The following is a 21,007-nucleotide window of genomic DNA, read 5'->3' on the forward strand; positions in this document are numbered from 1 at the left end:
TGGGCTTGTGACCCAGCTGCGTGAGCGTGAAGGTGACCTCATCTCTGAGAGCCTCAGTTTTTTCATCTGTAAAAGCGGACTAATAGCAGAATCCACTTGTGAGTTGTGTTGTGGGCTGCGTGAGGTCAAGGTCATGAAGCACATAACAAGGCAGGTGGCATTGCTAACAGCACCCCCACTTGTGAGAATGGGAGATGTGACATTTGTGCTCCCACAAATGAGGGCCTAGCAAAGAGCTCCTTGGGATTTTGTCCTGCTCATCGCTTTATTCCTTCAGGGTTAAGCGAGGACTGAAAGGTCACAAAGTCCCCACAGGTGCAGGTTAGACATTTTCTGTGCCCACAATCCTGCCCACACACTCTACCTTCCCCCGCTGCCTCCTGGCATGCCCCCATGGCTATTTTTAGGTCTTCGCTGATGTCAGGCAGAGTTCTTACTCTATGAATCATCGACAGAGTTCCTGACCTCCCTCACGGGACTCTGACCACCTCGCCTCTCCAGGGACCACAGCTGCTGTCTGAAAGATGCGTGTCCCTTACGTCTGGTGGCCCCGTCAGAACCAGAGGCTTATCTTCCTCGCTTCTTCGCCACCAGGCATCACAAAACCTCCCTGCCATCCTCTACGCATGGTTTGCTTAACCTTAATAACAGCACTGCCCCCCGAGGGCTACTCGGCAGGCCACGTGTGGGTTGTGTCCACCCTGTCCCCCACTTCTCCAGAGCACTTGGATCCTCAGTGCCATTTTCAGGGCCCCTCAGGTGCTGGGCGTGAAGTCAGGGGTCTGGGATTTTCATTCTGGCCTCCCACTCTCTAGAGATGTGATGGTGAGTGACCCTCTGCCCAGAGGAAGAGAGATAAAAGCTACCAAGCAACTGAGAAGCTGCTTGAGGAGCAGCTGAGATGATGCAAAGCAGGAGAAACCCCTTTATAAACTGTCAAGTGCCGTGCCCTTGAGTGACCACATTTGTATGAGTGACTGTATACATACACACACACACACACACACACACACACTCACACACACACACACACACACACTAGAGGCCTGGTAAAAAATTCATGCACGGAGGTGTGTCCCTCAGCCCAGCCTACACCCTCTTTAATCAGAGATCCCTCTCACAATCCAGAACTGCTGGCTCCCAACTACTTGCCTGCCTGCATTCCTGATTGCCCCTAAGTAATTCTGCCTGCCAGCCTGATCATCCCTAACCACTCCCCTGCCAGCCTGATTGATGCCTAACTATTCCTTTGCCAGCCTGATTGCCCCTAACTGCCCTCCCCTGCAGGCCTGGTCCCCCACAACTGCCCTCCCCTGCAGGTCTGGTCCCTCTCAACTGCCCTCCCCTGCTGGCCATCTTGTGGTGGCCATCTTGTATCCACATGAGGGCAGCCATCTTTGACGACATGTTGGCAGCCATCTTATATGTTGGAGTGATGGTCAATTTGCATATTATTTTTTATTAAATAAAGAATAATATGCAAATTGACCATCAGAGAGGAAGGGAGAGGGAAGGGAGAGGGAAGGAGAGAGATAGAAACATCAATGAGAGAGATAGAAACATCAATGAGAGAAATAGAAACATCAATGATGAGAGAGAATCATTGATCAGCTGCCTCCTGCATGCCCCCTACTCGGAATTGAGCCCACAACCTGGGCATGTGCCCCTGACCAGAATCGAACCCCGGATCCTTCAGCCCACAGGCTGATGCTATGTCCACTGAGTCAAACCAGCTAGGGCTGTACTAGTAACTGTTTTAAAGGCTTTGTACTCTGCTCTGTTCAATAAATAGTGATTCTGGCATGGTTAAGGAATGGGGGTTTCAGGGAACCAATTAATCTGATTTGGAGAGTTCTCAGATATAAGGACTTCTAATTTTAGAAACACCTGGAATAAATTAACACCTGCCCACCAGGAACCCAAGATGAACTGATGTGGAGGGAGGACCTGGCCACATGCCTGGGAGGCTGGGCCCTGATATGTGGACCCTGTATAGTTGTGGGTCCTTTTCCAGGTCTCAGTTTCCCATCTGTGAAGTGGAAAGGGTAAAGAGAACAGTGGAGTAAATGACTGATTTTCAAAACAATTTTAAAGCTACACTCTGTTCAAATAGCCCTCGTAGGCAACTGAACACATGAAACAGGTGCAGGAAAGGCTGCTGTGCTTGGGAGGGTGGGTGGGACCTTCTCCCCTCCCGCCCCCTTCCCATGTGAGCTTCCTACTCCTGAGTCCCCCCACAGAACACCAAGGAGGACAGCTAGACCAGATTCTTCCTGGAAGAATGTGATGAATGATGAGTCCTCACTCCACCCTTTGCCAGCTGTGTGGCTTTGGGCCAGTTACCTACCCTCTCTGTGCCCCATTTTCTTCATCTATAAAATAAGGATCCTGGGACCCATCTCTCTGGGTTGTCATTGGCATTTTATAGTCAACAAATAACTGATCATGAAGGTTCTATCCAGCTTTCTAAGATTCTAAACTTGGTATCAAGTTTTGCACTTCCTTTAATCCAGAAGACTATGAGCTGGGCCAGCCCATGGGAGGAGCTGACAGGCCTGTGTCAGAGCCCAGGGCTGCTGCGTTCCCTGATCTGCCTGTGCATCATGGTGGCTCCTGCCTTCTGCTCTCTCCTCTCACTTCCATGGCTAAGTGCCCAGACTGGTCATGGTTCTTGCCTGTGATGACTGAAGTGCCACATGTCAAACAAAGCTTGGTGACCATTTTGAGGCAGAAGCCCAAGCACAGGCTCTTCAGCACACAGAGCTGGGCAGGCAGGGAGTCTTGGGTAAGTTCCAGGAGGCCCTGAGGCTCGCAGGGCAGACCCACCCCAGGGGAAACTGAAAGGCAATTTCCCCAGAATAGAATCTCATTCCCACACCACTAGCCAGCTGGGACCCCTCAGCCAGGCCCAGGAAGCCCCCTATCCCCAGAAACAGCAAAATTGCAGAGGCATCAGCCTGAAAAGGATAATAGTGAACACACAGGGGCAAGAGGGGGAGGCAGGGGGGACCCTGAAAATTCAGAATCACCTGAGAGCATTTCAAAGAGGGCCGAGTCTTGTGTGGACCAAAATCAAAGAAATTTGGGTTATTCTTATTAAAAGGAGGTCCACCTCATATCCATTAGGATGGTTACTATAAACACACACACACACACACACACACACACACACACACAAAACAACAACAACCCCCAAACAAACAAACAAACAAACAAATAAACAAACTAAAACAGCCCTGACTGGGTGACTCATTTGGTTGGAGTGTTGTCTTGTATCCCAAAAGTTTTCGGTTCGATTCCAGGTCAGGGCACATATCTACGATGCATGTTCAATCCAAGTCATACAGAAGGCAACTGATAGATATCTCTTTCACTCTCTCAAATCAATACATATATCTCTAGGTGAGGATTAAAAAAAAAAAAAAAAGCAAGCAAAAACCTACAACAGAAGATACCAGGCGTTGGTGAAGATGTGGAGAAACTGGAACCCTTGTGCACTGCTGATGGGAAAGCAAAATGGCGCAGCTGCTGTGGAAAGCAGTATGGAAGCTCCTCAAAAAATTAAAAGTAGAACTACTGTATTAACCAGCAATGGGTCTCAAAGAGATATGTGTACTCCTATCCTCTTATCAGTGTCAGTCACAATAGCTAAAAGCTGGAAACAACCCAAGTGTCCATTGACAGATGGATGGATAAACAAAATGTGATATATGCAATGGAATATTATTCAGCCTTTAAAAGGGAGAACATCTGACACATGCTACAACATGGATAACCATTGAGGGTGTCATGCTGAGTGAAATGAGCCAGTCACAAAAGGACAAATGCTGTATGATTCCACTTATATACGGTGTCTAGAGTAGTTAAACTCATAGAGACAGAAAGTAGGATAGTGGTTGCCGGGGCCTGGGAGGAGAGGGGGATGGGGAGTAGTTTAATGGGAACAGAGTTTCAGTTTGGGACAATTTCTGGAGATGGATGGGTAGTGACGGTTGCACAACAGTGTGAATGTACTTGACAGGACTCAACAGTAACTTTAAAAATGCCTATGATGGGGCCCTCTCCCTCCCGGGACCTGTCTCCACGGCCCCCTTTTCATTGACTCTCCAATGAGCTACAGCAACTACCTTGGCTCATTTCTTTCCTATAACATTTCTAGAGGCCAAAGCAGCGCCGCCTGGGCTCTCTCCTGTTGCTTCTTGTTCCCTAAGTCCTTCCTGGTTTCACTGTACCCAGCTTTAATAAATTAAAAAAAAAAAAAAAGCCTAAGATAGTAAATTTTATGTGATGTGTATTTTACCACAATTTAAAAATATGACAGCATGAAGCCTGAGGAAATTAGAGTACTACTTTTAAAGTACCTAAAGGAATATGTGTGGAACCTTTTACAAAAAAACATTAAAGACTATTTTACCTTTCATGGAAATCTGGATTTTCACATGTGAGTTTGCTTAAAGCTGGCCCACAGGTATTCCAGCTTTGCATTGGACCTTTGTAAATGGGAAGTTTATTCACAGCAAATATTCTTGTTTCTGAAACTAGCCAGTCAGTCATAAGAATACACTGATACCTACTATGGGCCTACCACTGGCAGGTACAGTGGAATATATGAAAGAAGAAATGTGAATAAGAAATAATATGAAAAAAGAAAATACAAAAGAATAATTATTACATTTATGTATTACTATTTGCTAAGGGCTAAATTGTGCCCCCCCACACCCTTCCAAATTCCTACATTGAAGTCCTAACTCCCAGTACCTCAAGATGTGACTATTTGGAGATGAAGCCTAATAAGGTCATTGGATGGGCCCTAATCCAACATTACTGGCAACTTTATAAGAAGAGGAGATTGGGACCAGCCAGTGTGGCTCAGTGCTTGAGCATTAACCTATGAACCTGGAGGTCAAAGTTTGATTCCCTGACAGGGCACATGCCCTGGTTGCAGGCTCAGTCCCCAGTAGGGGGCGTAGAGGAGGCATCTGATCAATGATTCTCATCACTGATATTTCTCTCTCTCTCTCTTTCCCTTCCTGTCTAAAATTAATTTAAAAATATTTTTTAAAAAGGAGAGGAGATTAGGACACAGACACACAGAGGGAAGACCATGTGGGAACACAAGGGGAGAAGGTGGCCATCTGAGAGCCAAGGAGTAAGGCCTTGGAAGAAACCCTGCTGACATTACATCTGACCTTCCAGTCTTCGGAACAGTGAAAAAATCCATGTCTGTTGTCTGTTGTCGAAGCCCCAGCCTGTGGTATTTGTTGTGGCAATCTTACGTACCACTCCATTTTCAAATCCTTAAAACATCTTGTGAGGGAGTCACTGTTCTCCCTGTTTTGTTTTGTGGGTTTTTTTTTTTTGTTTTCTTTTGTTTTAAATATTTTTTAAAACATATTTTTATTGATTTCAGAGAGGAAGGGAGAGGAAGAGATAAGTAGAAACATCAATGATGAGAAGGAATCATTGATTGGCTGCCTCCTGCACGTTGGACCGAGCCTGCAACCCAGGCATGTGTCCTTGACTGGAATCAAACCCGGAACCCTTTTGTCCGCAGGCCAATGCTCTATCCACTGAGCCAAACTGGGGAGGGCCTCCCTGTTTATAGTTGAGAAAATTGAGGCTTAGAGGACTTGAGTTACTTGCCCAAGGTCACACAACTAAAAAGTGCTGGGCAAAGCTAGGTCCTTGACTTCAAACCCCAGGCACTTATTTCCCAGTTCTAGCCCAAGGGTGTGAGGAGTGTGGAGTAAACAAACAAACAAATCATAGCAACAGAACTTATCACAGAGGTCGGTGGTGGTGGTGGTGGTGGGGGGGGGTTGGAAACCCAGTGGAGGGTGGTGAAAATTGTGGCTCAGGGTCTCAGAAGGCCTTTCTTGAGGATGACATCGTAAAATACTAAGAGCTACCATTTCTGAACATTTACCCTACAAGTGGGAGGGGGGCCTATAAGACAGGCATTCTGATAAATGCCTCACATGGACTAGTTCATCTAGACCGCAAAATGAGCTTATAATATACGCGTAATTCGTGTGCCCATTTTATAGATGAAGAAACTTGAGGCCCAGTGAAATGAAACAAAGTGCCAAGGGTCATACATCCGAGGAGAGAAAGCGCTTGAATTGAAACCCAGGTCTCCCCGACCTCGTAAATCTTGTTGCTACTCATTTTGCAATAGATGCAAGTGTGTACGTGTGTGCTGGCTCTGGGAGGAAGCACAGTCTTCATCGCAGGCAAGACAGCATCTGGGGTCCGAGGCTGGAACCACTCCTCCGCAGAGCCCTGGGTGCGAGGCCAGCAATCATATGCTCCAGATGTCCCCTGCCTGGGCCCTTACCAATGGCCTCACACTTGCAGATGATGGTTGCGAGAATATGGCCTCCACAGCCTCGAATAGGCTCCCCTCCCACTTGTAAGACAAGTTTTCAGAGCAGGAAATGTTGCCTTTTTTTTTTTTTTTGTCCATTCATGTTCTCTGTTTCTCTTTCTTTTCTCTTTTTGTGTCTCTATCTTTCTTTCCCTGTCTCTCTTTGTCTTGCTGTCTCTCTCTATCTCTCCACACCCTCTCACACTTCATTCTCTGGCTGGGAATCAGAAGGCTTCTTGTCCTTTATGGTCACTTACACACCTAACAAAAACCACCAGGACACTGTCTCAGTTCTGGCTACCGCTAAGGCAAGGGCGCCTCCTAGTGGGGAAAAGTCTCATCTTCTCTAGGAAACCACCCTGAGGAGGGGGAGGTGGAGATGTGACTGCCTTGCCTGACATTGAGAATGTGCCAGTTGCTGGGAGTTAGACTGGCCCCCAGTCACTTGCAGCCAGCCCCACAGGTAAGGGGGCTCCAAACCCCATGCATAGCCCAGTGGCTCCATCCTGATGATCATTAGCCAGCTGGGGACATCTAAAACGTGCTGAGGGCCCCACCCCATCTGGAATTATTATTTTTTTGTTTGTTTTTTAAATTTTTTAAAATTGATTTTTCACAGAGAGGAAGAAAGAGGGATAGAGAGCTAGAAACATCAATGAGAGAGAAACATCGACCAGTTGCCTCCTGCACACCCCCACTGGGGATGTGCCTGCAACCAATGTACATGCCCTTGACCAGAATCAAACCTGGGACCCTTCAGTCCGCAGGCTGACGCTCTATCCACTGAGCCAAACCGGTTTCGGCTGGAATTATTTTTAATGTGCCCTCCCCACACTGTCCCCCCATTTCCCTCTCACAGTGATCCGTACAGGCATCCAGACCATGGTCTAAGCCCGGATCACGTGGGGCACTTAGGAAAGATGAAGTTTCCAGATGCTGCCTGAGACCTGCTAGATGGGCATCTCACACGAGGGGTCTAGCCACCTGAGTTTTACCACAGTGGAGGTAGTTTTTATGAAGAGTGAGGTTGGCTGAGGATCGGGTGACTCCCTTCACCTCCACGGAAAGGTGGTGGGGCCCAGAGAGTTGGCCAGCCAGCCAGCCCCAGGCTCACTTCAGAGAGGCAGGAGGTGGTGTTCAGGCCTGAGGTATGGGCTGCAAAACTGGAAGGAGAGACGCATTCCTCATCCCACAGATATTGGGTCCTTTCCCATCCCTAGCTCCGAAGGCACCCACAGGGGCCCTTCTCACCCATGAGCACTGCCACTAGTATTTGTGTCTGTCCGATGCACCCACCCCTGGAGGCTCCCTCAGCTCTCCGGTGTCCTGCACCCCAGCCTAGCTCCCACTGGTTACACCCATTCCCCAGGTTCTGGGCCAGGCAGCCTCAATTCCTAGAGATTCTAGGGAGAGAGAGTGTGGGTTCTAATCCCCTGGGGATGGGGGAGAGGGGTGAGTTGTGCTTCTTTTTCTGAGAGACTTAAAGAGCCCTGGGTTCCAGGGGGGAGGTCTAAGGCCTCTGCCTCCAGCATCCTGGGCCTCCTGGTGGAGATCTGTCCAAGTCACTCCCCCACCACCATCACCCCTCCACCCCCACCTCGGAGCCCAGGGCGCGTTTTCCTCTCCTCTGTGCAGCCCCCAAGAAGCGAGGCTTCTCCTGTCAGCTCTGAGGCTTTACTGAGGATCCCTAACGCAGACCCGGAGGCCAAAGATTTCTGAGGTGAGGGCGCCCCCTGCTGGCTCTGCTCGGAGGCAGTGGCAGTCGTATCTGCGCCGTCGTCCTGGCGCAGGGGACTCGGTTTCCACCGGAAACCCACCATCCTCCGCGAGTCCCTAGCGAAGCCACTACACGCATCCATGTAGGTCGTGGATGCGAGGACAAGGCGTGTCACCAGTAAGGACGCGGGAAAGCTCAGATCGCGCGACTTTATTACAGAAAAGTCCCAACGTGCTCTCCCCTCCGGGAGCCAAGGCTGGCGGACGCTTTTAAGCGCCCACGTCGGGGAGAACCCAGACCCCCTTCTGGGGTGGGCGCAGGGGATCCCCAGGGTGGGAGGCGGTCGGGGAGCCCGGCACTCCGGGTCACCTGCGCCCGCACAGGGGACCCTGATAGGATGGCACACACGAAAGCGTGTGTCAGGGGTGTGCCAGGCACTGTTCTGAACGCCTTACCCTGGGTAATCCAAGCAATCCCCATGAGAAATACACGAGGTAGGAGCTATAACAGTCCTTCCTGCTGCACAAAGGAGGACGCGGAGGCACAGAGAGGCCAAGTAACTTGCCCAAGGACACACAGCCCGAGAAGGGTGGGACTGCAATTGGACCGGGCTCGGAGCCCACGCTGAGGATCACCCTCTAGGCCCCCTCTAGTTTCCTCCTCCTCCTGCCTTTCCAGCCCGCTCGGGGCTGGCATCGGAGCTGCGAGGGGAACCTGCCCCTGGTGTGCGCCCGGAGCTGCGAGGCGGGGGCCCAGGCGCGGACTCCGGGGCGCCTGGCTAGGGCTGCAGCTCGTACTGCCGCTCGGTGGCCGTGTGGAAGTCCTCCAGCACCGACTGCAGGAACTCGAAGGTGGGCCGCTCCTCGGGCCGGCTCCGCCAGCACTCGGCGATGACGCCGCGGTACAGCTCGGGCGGGCAGGAGTCGGGGCGCGGCATGCGGTAGCCGCGCTCCAGGCTGCGGATGACCTCGGGGTTGCTCATTCCTACGGGCAGAGGGGACGCGGGGCGTGGCTGAGGGGCGGCAGGCAGGGGCCAGCTGAGTGCCCCCTCTAAACACCGCTTCATTCACTTCTTACCGCCGCGAGAGCCTCTGGAAAGGAGGCTGTCGATTTTGTTCTCAGGGCGGCCAGGGCTCAGGACGGCCCCTGTCTGGCTCATCTGTGATGGCCTGGCCCGCAGCTGAAGCGCATCGCTCACTGGGCAGGTGTTGGAGGGAGCGCACCGCCCGTTAATGAGGAGAGACTGATTGAGCAGCTGCCCAGACCCTTCTGCCAGGGCCTGGGGGCCGGGTTTACAGCCGGGGTGGGGTGTCAGGAGTACTCCCAGAGCCCGGGGAGGGACAACTGTCCTCAAATGGGAGTGAAATAAGATCAGACCCTGGTCCTTCCTTATTTCCAGGTTTGGGGGCTGATGCAGCCCTATGGAGGAAGGGGACATGGCCCTGTTGACAAGAGCAATGCTGAAGGGGTCAGGACGCCCCATCCCCAACTCCCCACCCCCAACTGGTGTGCCTGGTGACTGTCCCCACCAGAGACTCCATTCTGACACAAATGTGGGCACTCCAGGCACAAGGATGGGCCCTCTGCCCATCACAACCACCCCAGGACAGCGGGGACACAAAGTGCCCACTGGAAGAAACTGCCTACCTGGGTAGGGCACCCGCCCATACGTGACGATTTCCATCAGGAGGATGCCGAACGACCACACGTCCGCCTTGATGGTGAACACCCCAAAACGGATGGCCTCTGGGGCAGTCCACTTGATGGGGAACTTGGCTCCTGCAGGAAAAGCCGCGAGCAGCTCTGTGAGGCCAGGGCTGACTGCCCCCATGTCCTGCTCTTCCCGTCCCTCCCGCCCCACAGCGTTTGACAGGGCTTGTGTACTGGTCACCGAGACTCACTAGGACACACGACCAAGTGCGTGCAGACGACGGGGGGGGGGGGGGGAGACACCGCATGAAAGGACAATAGGGGCACACAGGTCACCCTGTCACCCTCTTTAGGGCCTTGCCCAGAGGGCTTCCCTGGGCAACTACCCCCCTGTTTCCATTTGGACAGAGAGGTCCTTTTCCACACAACCTGGCCTTGTGAATAATAGGGACTTAGGGGTTGGGCAAGTCCCTTTAGCTGGTCCCTGCCTCAGTTAGTCCTTTCCCGCTCAGTGGAAATGATGATTTATGTATCTGAGAGTCAGAGGGAGGAGGGGATTCAAATGCTGCTGCCCCAGGAATTCCTGCGGATGGCTGATGGCTGCCATCTGATCAGCATTCAGAGTGGATGGCGTGGCTCAGCACCCAGTCTGCTCCCACCTCGCCTAGCGTTCTCCACCTCCCCAGCCAGCCTCAGGGAATGAGCCATCCCCATCCTTCTCCTGCACCCGCTGGTTAACATGCTCAGCGGATGTGGCTTGCCAGCCTGCTTGATAAGTGTATGTCCCACTCCGATTCCCCTTGTGAAGAGGATTTTTACTTCGGTCATACTAAGGGGCTCTGTGGAATCTAATTCAGGGATAAGGTTTTTGCTGCTCATTCTTCAGAGCAGTACCTTCTAAAGTGTGTCCTTTGAAACCCGAGTGCTGTGGGAAGTTAGTAGATGATAGGTGGAGAAGTATTTTGGGCTCAAATCAGTTTGGAGGAGTGAAGCAAATGTGCACAGTTGCTTTCCTGCAGGACTTCTCAGTGCCTTTAATATGCTGGTGTGCCTTGGAAATCACCAAGGGAGCCCAGGGTGGACTTTGCAGTATCTGCACCCTTCTTCACACAGCCACTCCTCAGGAGGCACTAGTGCCCTGCAGAGCACAGTTAGGGAAAAGCTGGCCCACCTGGGGGTAAGGCCAGGATTGTGGAAACCCTACAGCTCTCTGATCTCTTCACACAGGGCTCTGCTATGCGATGATAAGGAGAAGTCCCAGGGGGGTTGGGAGTTGGGGAAGATCAAGTCCCGAGGTCTCCCAGTGGTTGGGAGTCTCTGCTCACCCTCTTGGGCGGTGTATTCATTGTCGATGATCCGGGCCAAGCCAAAGTCACCGATTTTGCAGCCCAGCGTCTCAGACACCAGGATGTTGGCCGCCCTGAGGTCACGGTGGATTGAATTCATTTTCTCAATGTACGCCATTCCTTCGGCAATCTGGGGGAACATGCCACAAAGGGGAGGGCAGCATGGGGATCTCCGTGCAAGGACCTTGCCCATCTGGGGTGCCCTACAAAGTCCCTATGAGGGGAAGGACCGGCCCACCCTCCCACCAGCCTGTCCGTAGAAGCATCTCTCATCCTCTCAGTCTGGAAGGGGAGGGAAGGAATGCTGATGTTTGTTGTTGGTTTTAGTGGTGCATGGAGGATGGTGGTGTTGGAGAAGGAGAAGTTCTTGGGTGGAATAGAAAGATGGCTTCCTCTGTCCTCAGCTGAATATGCTACACCCCCCTGTCCCCTCAAAGCCTGGAAAGCAGAGACACTGCCATCAGCACTAGGGGCTACCTCTCCTCTCCTTCCAAGTATCTACAAGGGAGGGAGACAGCAGAGTGAAGACAGGAGAAAAGGGAGGTCTCTGGACAGGGGAGAAGACCAGGAAGGGGCAGGAGGGAGAGGGGAAAGTGGTGGGGGAAGGGTTTCATTTTCTTGGCCTGTTGGAAGCACAGCTTTTGGAGCAGGGTGCCCTGGTTTGGAATTGCTGACCCCTGGCATGCTGCTTAAGCTCCCTGAGTTGTCACTGAACTTATTGGAACACAGGAAAGGGGTGTCCGGGGCATGAAGTTGAGGTGAGCAGTAAATGAGCCACGTGGCTGAGAACCTAGCCCAGCGCCGCTCAAGGGCGGGCCCTCAGGGAGCAGGGGCAAAATCCTGAAGGAACGGAGGCAAGAAAAGAGGAGGAAACTTCATGTCTGTCCCCTGTCACCAGCACTGGGCCTGGAATGGCTGTTTGTGCTGCTCGTGTGTCCTTTAGCCAAGGAAACCCACTCAGGCTTCATTCTCTGCACTCCCATTGATAGATGAAGAAACTGAGGCAGAGCATAGAAAGCCAGTTAATCATCTCAGACCTGTGGCGGCAAGAACCCAGCACTGGGATTAATCCCTTCCATGAAAATAGAAGTGGGATTTGTATTGATTTATCCACGAAAGAATGAATTCATTCTTTTATCTTTTCGCTAAATCATTCCATCAACACACATTTACTGGTTGATACTGTGGGGACTATACAGCTAAGTATCAAATATCTTTTATCTGGGCAGCATTTAGCAGTGCTCTTCCCATGAAAAATAAATATATTGAATAGTACTAGAAATACAAAAAAAAGAAATAAATAAATAAAAAAGGGTTGAGTAGGAGCCGAATCTGCTTTCAAAAAGAATCAGCCGTGCATGATGCTAATGAGATCATATGAGCTAAGTGCTCTCCAGCACTTTCCTGTCCAGGAAAAGTTTACTAGAAACGACTCTCGACGTGGGCCATGAACACTGATTAGAATGCTTCCAGGTGGGAAGAGAGACAAAGGCGTCCGGGGAAGAGAGGACAGCTGGGCAAAGGCTCTCACAGCCTCAGAGAGCTGCCCTGTGGCTGCACCTGGGGTGTGGTTGGAGGGGAGCTTTGCATTTCATCCTGTAGAGCAGGAAAAGGCGTGCCCAGAAAGGCATTGAGTTTGAGTGTTTGTGTGTGTGTGTGTGTGCGCACATATGCACACATGGTGAGGCACTAGCATGACCAGAACATGGTTTAGAAGCTGATCACCTGGGAGGTTCTGATTTTGGGTTTCTTAACCCTCAGCATCTTGACCATATCTATGGATAAACTGAGGTGGCTTTTCACATATTTTGCCCTTGGGTAACCCACGATTTACCAAGGAATGGGATACAGGCAGGAGAGAGCGAGAGAAGGAAAAGAAAGGAGTCCACGGTTTTATCACTAATATGTGGTTTGAAACCGGTTACCAGCGCTAATTTTTCGAGACCATCTCACAGCCTCCTCAGACCTGTCTGTGGAAAACGGGTGTGGTGACATCAGTTCCTGCATTGATACTAATAGCAGATAAGGCCTCCGAGGTGGGGACGGGTGTGTGGGGGAGGGGAGGTTTCCTCTCTGGAGCAGGATGTGTGTGTGCATTTACACGTCTCACAGGTTGACCACAGATTTTCTGCTGAGAGTTCCAGTTTTAACAGACACACACTCGGGGCCCCCAAATGGGTTTTCTTGCCAGTTAGAGGCTTCAGCTAAAATTGCTGGGGAGGAAAGAGCCTCCTCTCCATTTCCCACCTGCCTCCAAAGACGCTTGTGGGCACCCACTGAGGAAGAAACGAGGTCCATACCACCATCCGTTCTCCCTCTCTTCCTTATTGATAGAACCCACATCATCCCATCATGGTTGCACAGACTGAAGACTACATTTCCCAAGCTCCCTTGCAGCTAGGAGTGGCAAGAAATATATAAGAGCAATGTAGCGGGTGACTTCAGGAAGACGTCTCTAGGAAGGAAAATGGGCTTTCAACTCCTTTACTCCTTCCTGCTGACTGAGAAGAGGACAAGATGGTAAGGCGTGAGCACCTACCTTGGGCAATCAGATGACATGCAAAGACACCTGGCAGATGGAAGAAACCTGGGTCCCTGTGACTTTGAGGAACAAGTCTACCTACCACCCAGACTTCCCACCTTTGGATGTTGACACATTTAAGCCATTATTACTTTGGGTTCTTTGTCCTTCACAGCCCAGACTAAATCAGATAGACACAACCTCTAAACAGTTGATTCTGTTAAGCCAGAGGGCAGGGAGGAGAGATCTGGAGGCCTCGGCCCCCATGAGGGCATTGGTACTCGGGTCTGCTGCCCTTGGTAGCTCACAAACCTGGGCCGACATGTCGATGAGTCTTGGGAGGGACAATCTACTGCCTTCATCTGTCTTCAGGAAATCCAGCAAGCATCCTGAGGAAAGAGAAGCTGCAGCTGCATGTCTGCAAGTGATCCCTCCCCGGCCATGTTAGCCTCCTCCAGGTATGGGCTGCTCCCCACTCGGACCGGAAGCAGGTGGCGCTCTGTGAGATTCTTGTCCACAGAGAAGAAATCCACCCACAGCGTCAGAGTGCCTTCCGCTCTGCAGGATCCCAACGTCGGTCCTCATGGCACCCAGGAGGCAGCTAACATTAGGGAGGTTAGTTTTCAGCCAGGTTCAGGGTCACAAGCCAGGGAGCTGGGAGCAGAACCTGCTCCTCTGACTCTAAGTTCCGTGCTCATTCCGGCACGACCTTCACCCTTTGTTGGTAGAAAGTGTGCCTCTCAGCACCAGAATGGAGAGACCCAGCCCCTGGGATTTGGTGCTTCTAAAAGCCAGGAGGGACACTCACCTGAGGTGTGGCTAAGAGGTGAGCTGGGGAGCCATTGGGTCCCCAGCTCAATGTGGGCCCTCCTTCATGGTGACATTTAAGGAACTACATTAACATGGCACCTTAGAATCCACAGGAAGCAGTGAGTGGTCAGTGTCACAGGAGGGGTGAGAAGGAGGTCAAACGTGAAGCCCAACCCCCGGCCCAGCCCACTGCCCCATGAGAGCTTGGCCACACTGTGGACCTCAGAGGCCATCTCACCCAACCTCTCTTTTCACCGCATGGTAATATGTTCATACGGTTTTAGAAGACCCCATGGCTGGTGAGTGGTAGACCTGGGACTAGAACCATCTCTGGGTGCCCAGCCTACTGCTCTTTCGACTTGGCCATGGTCTGTCTTCCCCAGTAGGTGTCCAACAGTGCCGGCCACAGAAGACACACTCCAATGCTCCTGAGCTGAGGACACAGCTCTACAGAACCACTGACCTGTCTTGTTCCTCCCCTCTGTCCCCTATGGCTGTGGGACACCCTAGGAGTGCAGTACGTTGGCTAATCCACTCAGCCCCTGGCTCGGCGATCCCCTGCACAGGTCCCCTGACCAGGCAAACCCATGGCAGCAGATGGGCCTCTGCCTTCCCAGCCCCTAAGCCTATAGCCTCCCCCGTCCCGCCTCTGTCTGAGGGACACAGGCCCCCACGGGGCACCACCTCTGGCCATGTACTCGGTCACGATGTAGATGGGCTCCTTGGTGACTACGGCATAGAGACGAACCAGCCTGTCGTGCCGGAGGGTTTTCATCAGGTTGGCCTCACCCAGGAAGGCCTCCGGAGACATGGTTCCCTCCTTCAGGGTCTTGATGGCCACCTTCACATTGTTTTTGTAATAACCTGAGCCGGGAAGTGGGATGGGTGGGAGAGAGAATGAAGAAGCCATTCAGAAGTCCCAGAGGTTGTGGGAGGTGATCCCTTAACCACAATCTATGTAAGTTTTGGGGAGCCATCCAATGCTGGGTGGTGAGCTGGGGGACTGAGGCTAGAGCTACCCCCTTAGGAAGTGGCCCTGAGGGTGATGGACATATCAGTGTATCTGGCCAGATGTCAGCCTGTCTCAGCCTTTCTCCGGCATTTGAGGTATGCCTCCATCACCTCATCGGTGAAACGGGTATCATAGCCTCTGTCCCTTCTCCCTCACAGCCTTTCTGGGGAAATAGGGTGCACTGTGCAAATCCTGAGCTTTCTGTGCGTCGACGCAGGGCAGGGTGAGAGGCTCCGGGCAGACCGCACACTCACCCATCCAGACCTCGCCAAACTGCCCAGACCCGAGTTTCCGGACCAGCTTGAGTGACTGCCGGGGGATTTCCCACTCATCCTGGGTCCAGGGGTTCTCAGGAGCCAGCTTCACACAGGGTTGGGTCAGCTTCTGGCATAAGCCATCCCCTTTCTCTGTGTTAGAGAAGAAGAAATGGGGCTGGAGGTTACCAGAGCAGCTGGGCTCGCATCTCTTCCTGGAGAGCCATACCTCTCTTAGCTGTGTCCTGTACCCCCTGTTGCTAGCCCCACCCCCACCCCAAATGCTCCTCTACACATGTGCACGCGCACACACACTCAGCTCATTGCAGTTGTTTGGTACAAAGCAAGGCATGCTGGCATCAACTTGCTCTTTCTAGGATGAAAATATTTGTTCCTCTCCAGGCTGTTGAATGCTGATCCAGGAGAAGGGATTAAGTACACAGACTTTAAATCACTATGTTGACGGTGTCAACTCCAAGACACACCAATGATTCTCAATCTCGAGATCTTAGCAAAAAAGAGATGCAAGGGCTGGCCGGCACAGGCCTCCACCCCCATCACATGCCCCGTCTTACTGGAGTAGTGCTGCACCAAAGCCTGGAGTGTGGGGAAGGAGATTCGGGGGGAGACGTAATAGCCTCCTTCGTCCAGGGAGCGGATCTTATAGTGTTTGATCACCTCCCCCTGGGTGGTCAGGTCCTTCACAGACAGGGAAAAGGCACCTAGAGGGGTGATAATGACACAGCATGAGAAGTAAGGCATAGAGAGGGAAAACTGGGCTGAGATGTGGGCTTCATTTCAATGCCTTGGGGGAAAGCTCCCTGCATTCTGATCTCTATTTGACCACTCCCATCCTAAACTGCCTTTTCCTTCATCTCAGCCTCAGGTCTCCTGGAAGCCTGCCTTATCGACTCCATCCGACTCTGTTCTAGATGTTCCTGCCAGAGTTTCCCCAAACTCAGCCAGGGCACCAAGAACTCTGGAGTAGGAAGGATGTTCTCTTAGGAAGCAGGACTGGGCACCTGGTCTCTTGGGGACCTTTTGCCATGGAACATTGATTGATTCATTCATTCGGGCTGAAAAGGCTGATTCTACTCCCACATGCAACATCAAATCTCAACTTCAAGCACCCTTGTCCAGGGAGGAGGGCATGACCAGCTGTTTCCCAGGGGTTCTGCACACATCCATTCACACATCGGTGTGTTTCGTCATCTACGTTAATGTTTGCCTGCAGACAATGGCTCACTGATGCCAGGGGTTACGAGTAAGTTAAGGAGGCAAGAGTTTCCAGTTGAGAAACTTCTTCCCATAAACCTGATGTTTTCATAAAATGCCTCTGTCCACCTCTCTGGGTACCATGCCCCTACTCTTAAGTGGGAGGTGAGAAAGCCGAGGCCCAAAGGGGGATGTCGCTTGGCCCTGGTCACTCTGCTAGGTAAGCAGCAGGCATGGGGACCCTAGAGTCTTCCCTAAGGCCTTGCCTACCACGAGCCAGTACCACTCCCTCCCGCCAGGTGTCAGGCTTGAACACCTCTTTTTCTGGACTTGGAAACTTGATTTTTCGGTTGTACTGTTTGTCAGCAGGCATCCTTCCTTTCCTTTCAGACCATCACTCTCTCAAACTCATTCTCTCCTCCCATCTCCCTTAACCATAGTGCCTCTCTCATCACCTACTTGCAAAAGGACGCCGGGAGGGTGGATGTCCCATCGGGCGCCTTGCTGCAGCCACAGCCCACACCAGCCTGCAAACCCAGCCCCAGCTGCAGGCTGCAAACCGTCTCCCACCTCTGGCCTAGTAGGTGCAACTATGCCCCAGGATGTAAGGCATTGGAGAGCGGCTCCAATGAGTTCACACCACCCGAGTGAGACAAAGGGCTTCCTCTCCATTTCCTAGGCCACACCCTGCCTGCAGAAACTCGCAACGAGCCCAGGAGGCCTGCTCTCTTCCAGCCAGAACCACTGCCCAAGTACATGACTTAGGGCCCCTCACTTGCCCAGGCTCATCCAAGGATCTGCTATCATCTTTTTACAATTTGGCATTCTTCTTAAAGGAACCTCCAAATCCTATCAGCTTCAGGTTCACAAAATCTGCACCTCCTTGCTTCAAAACCCAGACCCCCTGCCCCGCCTCTGGGCTGCGCTGGGCATGCAGACGGGGCTCCCAGAGATGGAGACTTCTTAACCCGGAAAGACCACCTGCCTTTGGATTAATGGGTGCTCACATGCAAACTGATAAACTGAGGCTAGAGATGCGAAGGGACACCTGGAAGCCACAGGGAGCGAGGACTCTCTCCCCTTGCTTCTGAGTTTCTACCCTGTCTTACAGCCACGGTAGACAAATGTAGACAGAGGGATCTTGCTTTGGAGTTCTGAGAGGTTGTGTGTGTGTGTGTGTGTGTGTGTGTGTGTATGTGTGTGTGTTTATGTGTGTGCGTGTGTGCACACGATGATGATGCTTGGATAATCCTGCAGCCCAGCTCCATCTGGGCAGTGCCCATCTGGGACTAGCTTCCCACAGTGGGCAAGGAGGAGGTCCCCACCCTTAGAGAACCCCTTCCTTCTCCACACCGAGGGAGGAGGGCACCTTAGCCAGAGGCAATGAGAAAAACATCCTTTCCAGGGTGAAATGACACAATATCTGGGATTTGCTATAATATAACAGGTGTGGGTGGGAATATGCATGAACCAAGACAAGCTGAGTTGGTCATAGTTGGAGCTGGGCGTCGGGTACAATGGGTTCCATTATATACTAGTCTCTCCACTTTGGTATGTGTTTAAAATATTCTACAAAAGGGTTAAAACACATAGGTTTCATTCTTGGCCACAGGTGCTCTGCCATTAAAATGGAATAGTGGCAATATGCATACAGGGTGGGGCAAACATAGGTTTACAGTTGTGAGTATGTGAAATAGGTTTTATTCTTGTATTATTATTTATTAGCTATTTTCCATATGAACAACTGTAAACCTACTTTTGCCCCACCGTGTGTGTGTGTGTGTGTGTGTGTGTGTATAATTTAGTGCATCCATCGGTGCACTTCAGGAAATTCTGCACGGAGAAGTCTGCACAGAGCACCCCAACTTATCGATGATGCACCCCTCCTTCTCCAATCCGGCCCCAAGCCTTTGGGGGGCATGAGGCTGAGGGCTCTCCCCTGAGCCTCACAGTGTGTGATAAACAGCTCTCTTTGTCCAGCGTCTGCTGCTCTGGTGTTTCCACTCATTGCAGATCTGGGGCTGTGAATGGAGCGGAGGGACAAGCCCGGGAGGTGCTCCTCCTGGGCCAAACCTCTGTCGGTGCTCATCGTGCCAACCACAGGGAACCAAATCCAGCCTGAACTGGGAGGCTGGGGCCTGGGGGCTGCCAGGTTCTCCTGGCTGGCCTTCCCCTCGCACTGCCCTGGCAGCAGCCAGGCCTCAGGTGGGGGCCGCCCAGAGCACACCGGGCAGGACGGCTCTGCCCACGCTTACCTTTGTTGGTTTCGCTCTCTCTGATGAGAAAGGAGCCCACCTTATTGATTGGAGCCAGCAGCTGCCTCTCGGCATCTTTCCGGCTAATTGATCTAAAGAACCACCTGGAAAAGGTCAAAGGCAGGGGAGCCTCAGGGAGTGGCCTCGGATCATTCTTTTCCAAACCTCCCTCCTAAGCTATGCCTCTGCCCCCAAGAAATAAAATTTGTGTCCCTGGTCCCAAGTCCACTCTGAGCCAGCGCTCCTCCCAGCTTGAGCCACGCATGCTCCTCCCCTTTCTTCCCACTCCTGGACTCACTGTTTTCTTGAAACGAAATAAAAACCATTAAATGGGTGCCCTTTGTTAATTTCACTCTGGGAAAAGGCGCCCAGCCACCTACCCTCAGAGCACACTCTTCTTGGAGCCTGTCTCTGAAGTAGATTCTCAGAGCCTGGTTCCCACCATGGCCCCCGGTGCAGGGACTGGTCAGCGTGGGAGTGCACGCGGTTCCAGGGTGGGGCCAGGGCCGGGCCAGGGCCAGGGGTGCCAGACAAGGAACCCTCCCAAGGGCTACCTACCATCACTGCACGAGGGACACCAGGTGGGGCCACTAACACGGTTCCCACACTTTGCTCCTGAGTTTGACAGGAGGAGCCACGTGTTACTCATTTTACAGCTTTCCCAGTCCCTGGACAGAGCCAGCTCTGGGTCCTGTTTGCTCCGTCCCCTCTGTGTGAGTGAATGAATGGCTGAGGCCCATAGCGGACCTCCCAGGGAGTTATGAGGATGCTGCTCTTTGATAACCCAATTCTGAATGAGGCCACCACCTGGGCATCCCCCTTGGCCCCAGTTGCTGGAGGCATGGGGAGTGTGAACTGATCCAGCGCCTCCTTGTTAGCTTGTAAGGCCATGGGACATGGGGACGTTTCTGTCCAGGTGAACCAGAAAAGGTCGGTCCTCATATGGGGGAGTGAGATGCTCACAGAGGAGTGACTCTCGCAGGATCACGGCAATTGAAACATTGTCAAGCCTGTTCCAGCTCCCTGTCTCTCTCCTGCTCCCCCCACTGCTGGGTTCACACAGGCTCCCTCTCTAGCCGCTGTCTGGCCACACCCTGCACAGCAGCCTGCACAGCAGAAGCCTCTGCTCTGTGCGGCCTTCCCTCTGTCCACCTACTTTTCCACTTCCAGGGTCTCTACTTGGGCCACAAAGTTGCTGGGTACGTAGCCTTCTCTTCCCGTGATGAGAGACTTGGCCAACCACCAGCCTCCAGATCTAAGGGAAGAAGGAGACAACGAAAATGAGAGAGTGGGCCGGAAAGCGGTTTGGCTCAATGGATAGGCCTAGGGGTGTCGAACTCAATCAGAGAAGGGGCCAAAATCTAAAATCCAGCCTAAATCGCGGGCCAAATGGTTTACTGAACAGTCATAAACTGTCATTGTGATGGAAACGCAGCGGAGTGCAGTGATGACAGCAATGATGACCACATTGCAAGGCCTGGTGGGACGGATTTGGCCCGCGGGCCTTGTGTTTGACACATGTGGAGAGCGTCGCCGTGGGGACTGAGGGGTCCAGGGTTCAATTCCGGTCAAGGGCATGTACCTTGGTGTGGGCATATCCCCAGTAGGGGATATGCAAGAGGCAGCTGATCGATGATTATCTCTCATCGATGTTTCTAACTCTATCTCTCTCCCTTCCTCTCTGTACAAAAGCAATAAAATATATATTTAAAAAAATGAGAGAGTGGCTCCGATGGGTGTCTCTGTGCGGCAGCTTACAACCCCCCCACACACACACCTCCCAGGACAGTGGGCTCATCCCTGCGAGGCAGAGGAACCACAGAGGCACACAGCCTGGCAGAGGGGAGGGAGCTTGCGCAA

General features: G+C 52.2%; 1 protein-coding gene across 1 annotated transcript in view; it reads right to left on the reverse strand.

Moving 5' to 3' along the window:
* Positions 1–8,806: 8,806 nt before the first annotated feature.
* BLK (BLK proto-oncogene, Src family tyrosine kinase) overlaps positions 8,807–21,007 on the reverse strand; it is a 48,446-nt gene continuing 36,245 nt past the window's right edge. Inside the window, exons 5-13 of the mRNA XM_036424536.2 lie at positions 20,304–20,402; positions 19,148–19,251; positions 16,253–16,399; positions 15,678–15,830; positions 15,096–15,275; positions 13,914–13,990; positions 11,060–11,210; positions 9,732–9,863; positions 8,807–9,068 (exon numbers count right to left, since the gene is read on the reverse strand). Coding sequence (XP_036280429.1) covers positions 8,863–9,068; positions 9,732–9,863; positions 11,060–11,210; positions 13,914–13,990; positions 15,096–15,275; positions 15,678–15,830; positions 16,253–16,399; positions 19,148–19,251; positions 20,304–20,402 — 1,249 coding nt within the window. The 3' untranslated portion in view covers positions 8,807–8,862. The remainder of the gene's footprint in view (positions 9,069–9,731; positions 9,864–11,059; positions 11,211–13,913; positions 13,991–15,095; positions 15,276–15,677; positions 15,831–16,252; positions 16,400–19,147; positions 19,252–20,303; positions 20,403–21,007) is intronic.

The sequence above is a fragment of the Pipistrellus kuhlii genome, unplaced genomic scaffold (genome assembly GCF_014108245.1).
Source record: "Pipistrellus kuhlii isolate mPipKuh1 unplaced genomic scaffold, mPipKuh1.p scaffold_m20_p_8, whole genome shotgun sequence".
Lineage (NCBI taxonomy): Eukaryota > Metazoa > Chordata > Mammalia > Chiroptera > Vespertilionidae > Pipistrellus > Pipistrellus kuhlii.